The following is a 12,493-nucleotide window of genomic DNA, read 5'->3' on the forward strand; positions in this document are numbered from 1 at the left end:
TGGGAACAAACTGCCGCCATTGCTTGCCGTGCTACCGAGGTCCTTTGTCCCTGAATTGCTCACACACTCCGGCAGATTCAATGGGGGTCTGGCGGCAGACTTTATCGTTGGAAATGCATCTGCTTTGAGTGTCGCAGGATATCCACACATTCTTGCCATCTCTGTCGTAGCATAGCTTTCGTCGGTAAAGTGTGCGGAACAAACGTCCAATTTCTTGCCACTTTCGCATCTTTGGGCCACTGGTGCAACTTGAATCCGTCCCTGTTCGTGTTGTTACACCCTCCGACAACACACCAACGAGGCATGATGTCTCCAAGGTACGGACAACAGTCGAAAAAACGGAAAATAACAGAGCTTATTTGACTCGGCGTTTGAGAAAATGGCGGCTTGCTTCCCGATGTGACGTCACGTTGTGACGTCATCGCTCCGAGAGCGAATATTAGAAAGGCGTTTAATTCGCCAAAATTCACCCATTTAGAGTTCGGAAATCGGTTAAAAAAATATATGGTTTTTTTTCTGCAACATCAAGGTATATATTGACGCTTACATAGGTCTGGTGATAATGTTCCCCTTTAAATGAAATAGAACAAACAACAAATGTAGAAACACACATTCTTACAGTGGAGTTCAGGGTGCGCATCTTGCTGTCAACCAACTGCGAGCGCTGCAGGGAACTCTAACTACTACGAAGATGATGGTCATGTCGACTTAAGTCTTTGCATCTTACCGTTTTGTTATTTTATCAGTTGAGTGGATAATTTACATAAAAAAAGATTATTATGCGTCGATACTGCATCAGTCTGCCGCCATCTACTGCCAGCCACAACAGGAGAAGCTGATTGCTTGCACCTGGGCTGATTGGAGTCACGGCAGCCAATCCGGAGGGCGCTTAAAGTCAGCTGAGCCTTCATCTTTAAACAGTGTCACGTTTGACGTGTGTTGCACTTGAATTGCTATTGCAACATCCAGTGGACACATTTATAACAGCAGTTTCTTTCAATGAAACATTTGCAGTTCATTTTTATACGTAGCAAACCCATCTTGCGGGCCGGATTAAGCCTGCGAGCTGTACGTTTTGACACCGCTGTGTTAGAGGGCGGATGAGGGCAGGATGATGTGAAGGATGTCTTCCCCCAGGAAACGGATAACTCGGTGAGGCTGAAGATTGCTTCTCTGCTGGGTTTGCTGTCCAAAACTGTGGGCTTCAGTCCCGACTGCATCGTGGAGGACGTCATCAGCACAGTCTCCAATGAGAGTGAGGCTGCTTCTGCCTGTTGTTCCTGAATGAGCTTGCGCTCTTTAATATGCGTTTGTGTGTAGAGTCTCATCAGGTCCTGGCTCAGCTGCTGGACACTCTGCTCATCATCGGCGTGCAGCTGCCTGAGAGCCCCGTGGTGGCTCTCAGGCTCGTAGACGTGGCTTGCAAGGTGAAGGCCACGTCTGTTGTGTCTTTCATACTACACACCCCACGCATCTGAACCTTCCGTGCCTCTTCTCAACCTCCAGCACCTGTCTGATACTTATTTCGGCGTGAGGAACAAATGTCTGCAGCTGCTGGGATGTCTCGGCACGATGGACGGCCCCCCGGGCAAAGACGCCGAGGCACTCGGCACATCTGCAGGTGGGTGTCCTGAGGCGCACACGTTTATGTTGAAACCTCGCTTGTGGCTATCAGGCCGTCCCAGTGATCTTTACACGCTGTTGTCTTTTCCAGGAGCAGTGAGGGACGTTCAGGGTATCATCAGTGACCATTTTGGAGATCAGGACCCCAGAGTGCGCACGGCAGCTCTCAAGGCTATGGTAGGACCTTGTAGCATCCCAACTCATCACACCTTGGCGACACTATCATGCCTTCAAGGGATCAATGTTCTTGTGTGTGTGTCTTGTCTGCATTTCAGCTGCAGCTGCATGAAAGAGGAATGATAATTCAGCAGATCATTTATGACCAGGTAACCAAGGACCGACATTGATATCAGTCCAATATCAGCAAAAAAAACAAGTATAGTGAAGCCTTGGTTCTTGAACTGGGTTTGTAAATGGAATAGTTTGTATCGTGAAGCAAATTTATTCTTGGGGTCACGATTCGATTCAAAATCGATTTTTTTTTTTTCAATTCATCACGATTCTCGATTCAAAAACGATTTTTTCCTGATTCAAAAGGATTGTCTATTCATTCAATACATAGGATTTCAGCAGGATCTACCCCAGTCTGCTGACATGCAAGCAGAGTAGTAGATTTTTGCAAAAAAGCTTTTATAATTGTAAAGGACAATGTTTTATCAACTGATTGCAATAATGTAAATTTGTTTTAACTATTAAATGAACTAAAAATATGACTTATTTTATCTTTGTGAAAATATTGGACAAAGTGTGTTGTCATGCTTATGAGATGCGATGCAAGTGTAAGCCACTGTGACACTATTGTTCATTTTTTTATTTTTTTACTTTTATTTTTTATAAATGTCTAATGATAATGTCAATGAGGGATTTTTAATCACTGCTATGTTGAAATTGTAACTAATACTGATTCTGTTGTTGATGATAATCATTTTTGTTTCACTACCACCTACTCAGTGGCCTAGTGGTTAGAGTGTCCGTCCTGAGATCGGTAGGTTGGGAGTTCAAATCCCGGCCGAGTCATACCAAAGACTATAAAAATGGGACCCATTACCTCCCTGCTTGGCACTCAGCATCAAGGGTTGGAATTGGGGATTAAATCACCAAAATGATTCCCGGGCGTGGCCACCGCTGCTGCCCACTGCTCCCCTCACCTCCCAGGGGGTGATCAAGGGTGATGGGTCAAATGCAGAGAATAATCTCGCCACACCTAGTGTGTGTGTGACAATCATTGGTACTTTAACTTTTAACTTTTTAACTTTAGAGAAGAAGCAGGCAGCTGGTATTCTATCGGTAATGGAGTGGCCAGCGCAGTCACCAGATCTGAACCCCATTGAGCTGTTGTGGGAGCAGCTTGACCGTATGGTACGCAAGAAGTGCCCATCCAACCAATCCAACTTGTGGGAGCTGCTTCTAGAAGCGTGGGGTGCAATTTCTCCAGATTACCTGAACAAATCAAATCAACTTTATTTATAGAGCACATTTAAAATTAACAGCTAGAATGCCAAAGGTCTGCAATGCTGTAATTGCTGCAAATGGAGGATTCTTTGACGAAAGCAAAGTTTGATGTAAAAAAAAATACAAATCATTGGTACTTTAACTTTAACTTTAACTTTTACTTTTGGTTTATTCTGTGTCGTGTTTGTATCTCCTCTCAATTGCTCTGTTTATTGCAGTTCTTAGTGTTGCTGGGTCGGGTTTGGTTTTGGAATTGGATTGCATTGTTATGGTATTGCTGTGTATTGTTTTGTTGGATAGATTAATAAAAATAAAAAATAAAAATAAATTTTTTTTAATTAAAAAAAAAAATAAATTTTTTTTTAGATGAGAATCGATTCTGAATCGCACACGTGAGAATCGCGATTTGAATTCGAATCGATTTTTTCCCACACCACACCCCTAATAAACCGCGTAAACATGAATAATGGGTTCCAGCCTCGACAGTCCATATGTAGGAATCTGGCCGGAAATGGTACTGCAATCACAGTCAAAATTCTGTAGTCCCCTCCCGCTCTCCCTGACTGAGGTTGCCAAATACGCAGCCGAATCCAGGTGGATCGACTGGGCTACTGCAAGGAACTTCAAACTTCCACTGCCACTTACTAAGGGATGAGGTGCTGGGACCATAATAGCTGAATAGACAAGCGTTTGTCAATAACAAATCTCTAACCAACACATTTTACACAGCAATGAGGCTATTTTCTGGAAGAAGTACGTCATGCCTGCGTACAATATCACAACAAACGGCAATTTTATGGTTATTGTCAGTACTATCAGAAAATAAACACTAAAACAAACTACAACCAATGCTAGCAGTGGTTATACTGGTGAAAATAAGTAGAGCTTGGCAGCCTAATGCAGTGTTTTTCAACCTTTTTTGAGACAAGGCACACTTTTTGTGTTGAAAAAATCCAGAGGCACACCACCAGCAGAAATCATTAAAAAACAAAACTCAGTTGACAGTAAAAAGTTGTTGTCGCAATTGTTGGATATGACTTTAAAGCATAACCAAGCATGCATCACTATAGCTCTTGTCTCAAAGTAGGTGTACTGTCACGTCCTTATTGTGAGTTTTTTGCTGTTTTCCTGTGTGTAGTGTTTTAGTTCTTGTCTTGAGCATCTATTTTGGTGTCTTTTTCTCTTTTTTTGGTATTTTCCTGTAGCAGTTTCATGTCTTCCTTTGAGCGATAATTCCTCGCATCTACTTTGTTTTAGCAAGCAAGAATATTTTTCAGTTGTTTTTAGCCTTCTATGTGGGGTCATTGTTGATTGTAATGTTATATTCGGATGTACATTGTGGACGCGTCTTTGCTCTACAGTAAGTCTTTGCTGTCGTCCAGCATTCTGTTTTTGTTTACTTTGTAGCCAGTTAGGTTTTAGTTTCGTTCTGCAAAGCCATCCCTAAGCTTCAATGCCTTTTCTTAGGGGCACTCACCTTTTGTTTATTTTTGGTTTAAGCATTAGACACCTTTTTACCTGCACGCTTTCCCCGCTGTTTCCGACATCTACAAAGCAATTAGCTACCTGCTGCCACCTACTGATATGGAAGAGTATTACACGGTTACTCTGCCGAGCTCTAGACAACACATCATTTGTAGAGTATATTTACTGGTTTGCAAAAAATATTTTTAACCCAAATAGGTGAAATTAGATCATCTCCCACGGCACACCAGACTGAATCTGGCACAGTAGTTGAAAACACCAAACTAATGTACGTCCAAAACTAAAGAGCAGACGTTTTACCAAGGTATGCCTACAGGCTAACGTTTCAAATGTTTCAGATTGCCATATAACTTGGTACATGTAGTCCACAATATGCAAACACGAATAAGGAATTATTTTATCGTGGGATTTGGCTGTCTCCATACATTTCACATTGTCATGACAGTCGTGTTAATGTTGGAACCCATTTTTGTCGCTTCTGGGCGTGGTCCTAAAAATATAAGTCTCTAAACAAACAAACCAGCACTAAAATAAACCCAACTAAACGGGACAGAAATAAAGCGGAAACGACTCTTTATGTTGATATAGTTATTAAAGAAGAAAAATGATTCTACTGTGTTTGCGTAGAGCTGTGACTCTTTGGGCACCACACGATTCGATTCGATTCTTGGTGGCTAGGATTCCATTCAGAATCGATTCTCCAATCAAAACTATTCTTGATTCATAATCCATACTTTGTTAATAACATTGGGTGCTAGTTCTATGATTAAGTACATTCCTCCATAAAATAGACAAACAGCTTTTGATACTTTGATATTTGTTTGTATTACTTACAATTTGATTTGTGTGTGTGTAGGCGTGCAGGTTGCTGGCAGACGACTACGAGCAGGTTCGCTCTGCAGCAGTTCAGATTGTTTGGGTGCTGAGTTTGTTGTATCCTGAGAGGTGAGTCTTATCAGTGTGTACAAAAAATAGCATGAAGTTACAGTAGGACACTCTTAAAGGAGAACTGCACTTTTTTGGAATTTTGCCTATCGTTCGCAATCGTTATGAGAGACAAGAAGACAAAAGTTTTTTTTTTTTTCCAGTCTAACTTGTAAAAATCGTCTCGTTCTTAGTGGCTAGTGTTGCGTTTTGGACCAGTTGTTCCTCCCAGGGAATTCAAGTCACAAGTCGCTCCCAAGCTCTTTACGACACTTAAAGCTGAGTAGAAAAACCACCAGAGACAGAATAGTATTTTGTAATATATTTGCAAAGCTTTGCATATACATTGAGACCAGTCCAGCATAGAACATTCAATCGCGCCGCCAAGATGGTCTGCCCCCCCCCCCCCGAAAAACCCTCTCCCCTCTTAAGTCTCTCTTCCTCCCACCCTGGCAGTCATGTCCCTCTAGCCAAAACACATGCCCATTATCTCTCTTTCTTACATTCCTCACTCAAGGTTAAGCACACAGTTTTTTGCAGACAACCAAAAGACCACAATTGGAAGAAAAACACTAGCTGTTTTGTAATATGATTATGAAATAAAAGAAGTAACACTTAAATTTGGATATATGTAAATATCTGCCTCCGACACTAGCAATGCAGATAATGGGAACAATCAATTCTACCTCTAAATTACTTTAAAAATGCATTCAAAAATTGTCAACAATACTTCTTTTACGTTTTGTAAGCTGTATAACATCATCATTATTGCTAACATAACCCAGCATTAAAACATGCCCATAGTAACTTTCTGTTCAGTGCAAAATAAGCTTAAAAATAAACTTTTTTTTTATACCACTGTTCTCCAAATAAATGTGCTTAGTTTTGATTATGTGGACTGTCAGTCTGCCAGTCCAAGGGGCGTCGACATGAGCGGTTTCCGCTGTACAGAATATAAAAACCTGAATGGCCCGTCCATCCATTAATGCTGGTTCCCAACCTAACTGTCCCTCATCAGCATTGTGCCCATCCCCTCGTCCAACGAGGAGATACGACTGGTAGACGACGCCTTCGGGAAGATCAGTCACATGGTCAGTGACGGCTCCTGGATGGTGCGGGTGCAGGCTGCCAAGACGCTGGTGAGCATGGGGAGTTTCACCCTCATAAGATCACACCCGGCATTTTTTAACGTCTGTATCATCGGTGCTGACAATACACTGTATTGGAATACTTAAACCAGGGGTGTCCAAGATTGAAGCGTTGTAAGCAAAATACTATATGCTGCAATATGGCTTATTTTCATCACTTTTGGGTCCCCTAGACCAGTGTTTTTCAACCTTTTTTGAGCCAAGGCACATTTTTTTCATTGAAAAATTTCTGAGGCACACAATCATTAAAAAATTAAACTCAGCAGCCGATATTGACAGTAAAAAGTCGTTGTCGCAAGTGTTGGATATGACTTTAAACCATAACCAAACATGCATCACTATAGCTCTTGTCTCAAAGTACCGGTAGGTGTACTGTCACGACCTGTCACATCACACTGTGACTTATTTTAAGGTTTTTGGTGTTTTCCTGTGTGTAGTGTTTTAGTTATTGTCTTGCGCTCCTATTTTGGTGGCTTTTCCCGTTTTATTGGTGTTTTCCTGTAGCAGTTTCATGTCTTCCTTGAACGCTATTCCCTGCATCTGCTTTGTTTTAGCAATCAAGAATATTTAAGTTGTTGCTATCCTTCTTTGTGGGGACATTGATGATTGTCATGTCATGTTCGTATGTACTTTGTGGACGCTCCACACGCTGTAAGTCTTTGCTGTCGTCCAGCATTCTGTTTTTGTTTACTTTGTAGCCAGTTCAATTTTAGTTTAGTTCTGCATAGCCTTCCCTAAGCTTCAATGCCTTAATTTTCTTATGGGCACTCACCTTTTGTTTATTTTTGGTTTAAGCATTAGACACCATTTTTACCTGCACGCTGCCTCCCGCCGTTTCCGACACCTACGATGCAATTAGTTACCTGCTGCCACCTACTGATATGGAAGAGTATAACATGGTAAGTCTGCCGATCTCCAGACAGCACAGACACTTAACAACAACACATTATTTGCGGATTTCTGGTTTGCAAAAAATATTTTTAACCCAAATAGGTGAAATTAGATCATCTCCCACGGCACACCAGACTGTATCTCACGGCACAGTGGTTGAAAAACACTGCCCTAGACCAAAGGTCGGCAACCCAAAACGTTGAAAGAGCCATATTGGACCAAAAATACAAAAAACTAATCTGTCTGGAGCCGCAAAAAATGAAAAGCCGTATATAAGTCTTATGATGAAGGCAACACATGACGTAAGTGTCTATATTAGTTATATTAGCCTACTATCAAAATGACTATGTTTTGCAGGCTAAAGCAAATCTTTGTTGACAGAGATGTTGAAATGTAATATTTATTCTACACATTTTTACAACATAAAAAACTATTAGTAAATCAGAGGCTACTCAGAAGGTGAGATAACTCCCGGAAATGACTGGCTTTTAATGGCCAAAGGTATAGATGTGTGTGTCCAAGTTAAAGGAAACGGCAGGCTGTCTTCTTTTAATAGATATATTACAATCTTTGGCAAGCTAGGTAATGTTTGCTGTGGTCTGGAACAACATGGCACACAAACAACTATCTGAAACGTGTCATGAGACATGCAAAACTAAATTATATACAAAGAGGATAAAAGTAAAGGACATTAAATGAGCTCAAATATACCTACAAACGAGGCATAATGATGCAATATGTACTAAATAGCCTAAATAGCATGTTAGCATTGATTAGCTTGCAGTCATGCAGTGACCTAATATGCCTGATTATCACTCAAGTCAATAACATCAACAAAGCACACCTTTGTGCATTCACGCACAGCATAAAACTTTTGGTCGACAAAATGAGACAAAGGAGTAGAATATTTCACATGTAAACAAGCTGTTGTGTCACAGTCCACACTATGGTGAGTTCAAGAAACCGCCGAAATTAGTAGGACAAAACGATGTTTACCAAATACTGTCATCAGTGAAGCATACACACAAACATATTAAACAGTGGACGTTCTAACAATTGGGAAGATTTGTGTCGTGTTTGTCCTCAAACAAAAAACATACTCAAACAAAAAAAAAATTTTTTGCCCACATCTTTTTCCATTTTCAATCCTTTTTTGTTAAGGATCCAGGGAGCCACTAGGGCGGCACTAAAGAGCCGCATGCAGCTCGCTGACCCCCGCCCGAGACCTTTAGTTTGATTTTTTTTTTACTGTAATTGTTCAAAAAGTTATGATGAATCAAAAACAATGTTGTTATGAATTATTCACCTATTTAAGGCTCCAATTACTTCACATTAAATATTTCACTTTGAAAAATGTTTTGTGGGAATATATTGCGTATTTTGTGTTTTTGAAATAAAAACACTGTTTTCTTTGACAAAAAAAATAACTTTATTTCAACAGATATATCTGAATTTGACCTATAGATGTTTTACCGTAGAAAGTAAAAAGAAATTGATACACGACTTGTTTATAACCAGGGATGTAACGATATCTAAAACTCACGGTACGATACTGTCAGGGTTTTAAAGCCACGGTACGATTTATTGTGGTATTGTCCAAAATAAAAAAGACTTAAATAAAAATGCCATTGTATGTAACATTAATTTGCTAGAATGTTTAGGATAAACACACTTACTGTTACTCCCTCCGAGGTCTTAATCAAGGCTCAAGTTGTTCGTTTTTCTCAAACAGACATTTATTTTCAGCCACGCCTTCTCCTCGTCACAACGATGCCAACACATTGCCAAAATAATGCCGTCAGAACTAATAAATAAGAAAAACAGAACTTACAATTAGTCTGACATCCAATAACATAAAACACATTGATTTCACATACATATCAGAAAGAATCATACCTCATTGGCCTCACAAACTCCGAGGGAAAAAGTTTCTTTCCAAGCCGAGACTCCATTAACCTCTTCCATTTGCTGTCTCATGCTGCTTCCCTTTTTCCGTCACATATTAATTGTCCCCCCAACAATGTGACCAAACCGGAACAAAAAATATGTTCCTCTCCAATTTACATGAGTTTTGTAACAAAAATAAAGTTTACTTATACTTGCATGCAATTACCAAAGAAAATACATTTTTAATCACATTAAATGTAAATATGAACTTATATTTATACATTGTATTTATTTACTCTAACCAACTATGAAATTATATAACATATATATACAATGTGTTTCTGTCAGCAGCTACACTTACTGTAATTGAACACAAACTTAATGCTCCTCTAATATTGATTACCGTATTTTTCGGGCTCTAGAGCGCATCGAAATATAAGCCGCACCCACTAAATGTTAGAATGAAAAACATTTTTTCCATGTTTTAGCCACACTGATATAAGTGTTGTGAATGAGTTATTTACACAGTAAGATTCTGTACATACATAATTGTCCGCGCCAAATTTTATTGTTGACCATACTTGCCAACCCTCCCGAATTTTCCGGGAGACTCCCGAAATTCAGCGCCTCTCCCGAAAACCTCCCGGGACAAATATTCTCCCGAAAATCTCCCGATTTTCAACCGGAGCTGGAAGCCACGCCCCCTCCAGCTCCATGCAGACCTGAGTGAGGACAGCCTTTTTTCATGACAGGAGAACAACAGGGTGACAAGAACTAAATCATCCAGACTAGAGATAAATTGTATTATTATGTTTATCTTACCTAAAAATAAATATATTTATTAATTTACAAAAAAACCAACTAAATACATGTTTACTATATTTTGCTAAAAACATCAAAATTAATTGTATTTTTATTTGTATTTTTTCCTGACTCCTTATTACATCCAGCCATAGAATTATACATTAAAATAAACATATTTGAAATAATTGATTTTAAATGATCATAATAATTCATTTCAAATGACCATATTTAATCATTAAAATAATTGCTTGTTTATCAACAACTTTAGCATTTTATTCATTACATTTGGAAACTCTCAGAAGCCAAATTATGTTATATTCCTTAATATTTATTTATGCAAGTTTGAAGTATCAATTATCTAAACACAGTTTTGTTTGCATATTTTCAGGATGTAGATATATATATATATATATATATATATATATACTGTATATGTATATATATATATATATATATATACTGTATATGTATGAAATACTTGACTTGGTGAATTCTAGCTGTCAATATACTCCTCCCCTCTTAACCACGCCCCCAACCACGCTCCGCCCCACCCCCGACCACGCCCCACCCCCCTCCTCCCGAAATCGGAGGTCTCAAGGTTGGCAAGTATGTTGTTGACTAATTGTTGCAGCCCTAATTTACAATACAGTTACATCCCTATTTCGAACTCTTTAATGACTGAGACCCTTGTGGGTCCCCAGGACCTTTTAACAGTCACCAAAAATGAGAGGAGACCTATTGGTTACAATAGATCCTATGTGTCAAAGTCAAGGTCCGCGGGCAAATTAATTATCTATGGCCCTCGGGATGGTATTTGATTAGTATTAGAAGCGGCCCGCAGGCCACAGCCGCCTGCTGCTGTTTTGCACGCACCATAACTCCATCAGTGTTGGTGCTAGGAATTTTCAAGATGGCCATGATTTTAATAGTCCGGCCCGTGTGGGCACAGATTTTCCTCCATGCAGCCCCTGAGCTAAAATGAGTTTGACACCCCCGCAATAAATATTGTATTGGTTTTGGGAAAAAACCCATCAAAGTGGACCCCAAAATGCTTTCAGTGACTAAAAAGTGGATGTGTGTGAGCGCTAACCAGATGTTTGCTGCCTGGCAGGGTTCCATGCTGCAGGTCAGTCCTCACTTCCTGGAGCAGACACTGGATAAGAAGCTGATGTCAGACCTCAGGGTGAGTGGATGAAGGCGGAAGAAAGGAGATGTTTTCTCTCTGTTGCTGGTGGTGATGATGATGATGATGATGACGATGCGCTTGTGTGCAGAGGAAGCGTACGGCCCACGAGCGCGCCAAGGAGCTCTTCGCTTCGGGGGAGTTCTCCTCCGGCAGGAAGTGGGCTGACGACGCCCCCAAGGAGAAGCTGGACACCAACACTGTCAACCTCATCGCCTCGGGAGCCTGCGGCGCCTTCGTTCACGGTCTGGAAGACGAGATGTTCGGTACGTCCTGGCCCACATATGTTTTATGCGAGAAGGATAATAGTTAGCTTGTGTCACATACCAAGTTGTATGATTCTAAGGTGTATGGTTGGGGAATTAGAGAAAAATAGAGTTCAATTAGCTGAAAAAGTTAGCACTTTAATATTAGCATGCTAACATGTGTCACATACCAAATTATATGACTCTAGGGTAAACGGTTGCAAAATTAGCTCAAAAAGCTAGCACTTTAATGTTAGCATGCCAACGTAAACATGCATAACGTTAGCATGTTTCAAATACCAAGTTGTATGACTGTAAGGTGTCTGGCTGTGGAATTAGACAAAAGAAGCGTAACTTTTTCAAAAAAATGCTATCACTTTGATGTTAACCTGCTAGCATGCTAACGTTAGGACGCTAACAGTTAACATGTGTCACATTCCAAGTTATATGACTCTAAGGTGTATGGCTGCGGAATCAGCCAAAAAAGGGTAAAAAGTGCAACAACAAAAAAGTTAGCACTTTGATGTTAGCCTGCTAGCATGATAATGTTAGCTCACTAACAGTTAACATGTGTCACATTCCAAGTTGTATGACTCTGAGGTGTATGGCTGCGGAATTAGACAAAAAAGTGTAATTTTAGCTGGAAAAGTTGCCATGCTAATGTTAGGTGTATGGCTGGGGAATTAGAGAAAAATAGAGTTCAATTAGCTGAAAAAGTTAGCACTTTAATATTAGCATGCTAACATTAGCATGCTAGCAGTTAACAAGTGTCACATTCCAAATTATATGACTCTAGGGTAAACGGTTGCAAAATTAGCTCAAAAAGCTAGCACTTTAATGTTAGCATGCCA

The 12,493-nt window shown here is 40.1% G+C and overlaps 1 protein-coding gene across 1 annotated transcript in view; it reads left to right on the forward strand.

The window, feature by feature from the left end:
• ints4 (integrator complex subunit 4) overlaps positions 1-12,493 on the forward strand; it is a 54,641-nt gene that overhangs the window by 6,466 nt on the left and 35,682 nt on the right. The window contains exons 3-11 of the mRNA XM_061972488.1: positions 1,138-1,255; positions 1,321-1,427; positions 1,507-1,621; positions 1,715-1,800; positions 1,899-1,949; positions 5,417-5,505; positions 6,503-6,623; positions 11,326-11,397; positions 11,489-11,663. Coding sequence (XP_061828472.1) covers positions 1,138-1,255; positions 1,321-1,427; positions 1,507-1,621; positions 1,715-1,800; positions 1,899-1,949; positions 5,417-5,505; positions 6,503-6,623; positions 11,326-11,397; positions 11,489-11,663 — 934 coding nt within the window. The remainder of the gene's footprint in view (positions 1-1,137; positions 1,256-1,320; positions 1,428-1,506; positions 1,622-1,714; positions 1,801-1,898; positions 1,950-5,416; positions 5,506-6,502; positions 6,624-11,325; positions 11,398-11,488; positions 11,664-12,493) is intronic.

Source organism: Nerophis lumbriciformis, linkage group LG17 (genome assembly GCF_033978685.3).
Source record: "Nerophis lumbriciformis linkage group LG17, RoL_Nlum_v2.1, whole genome shotgun sequence".
Lineage (NCBI taxonomy): Eukaryota > Metazoa > Chordata > Actinopteri > Syngnathiformes > Syngnathidae > Nerophis > Nerophis lumbriciformis.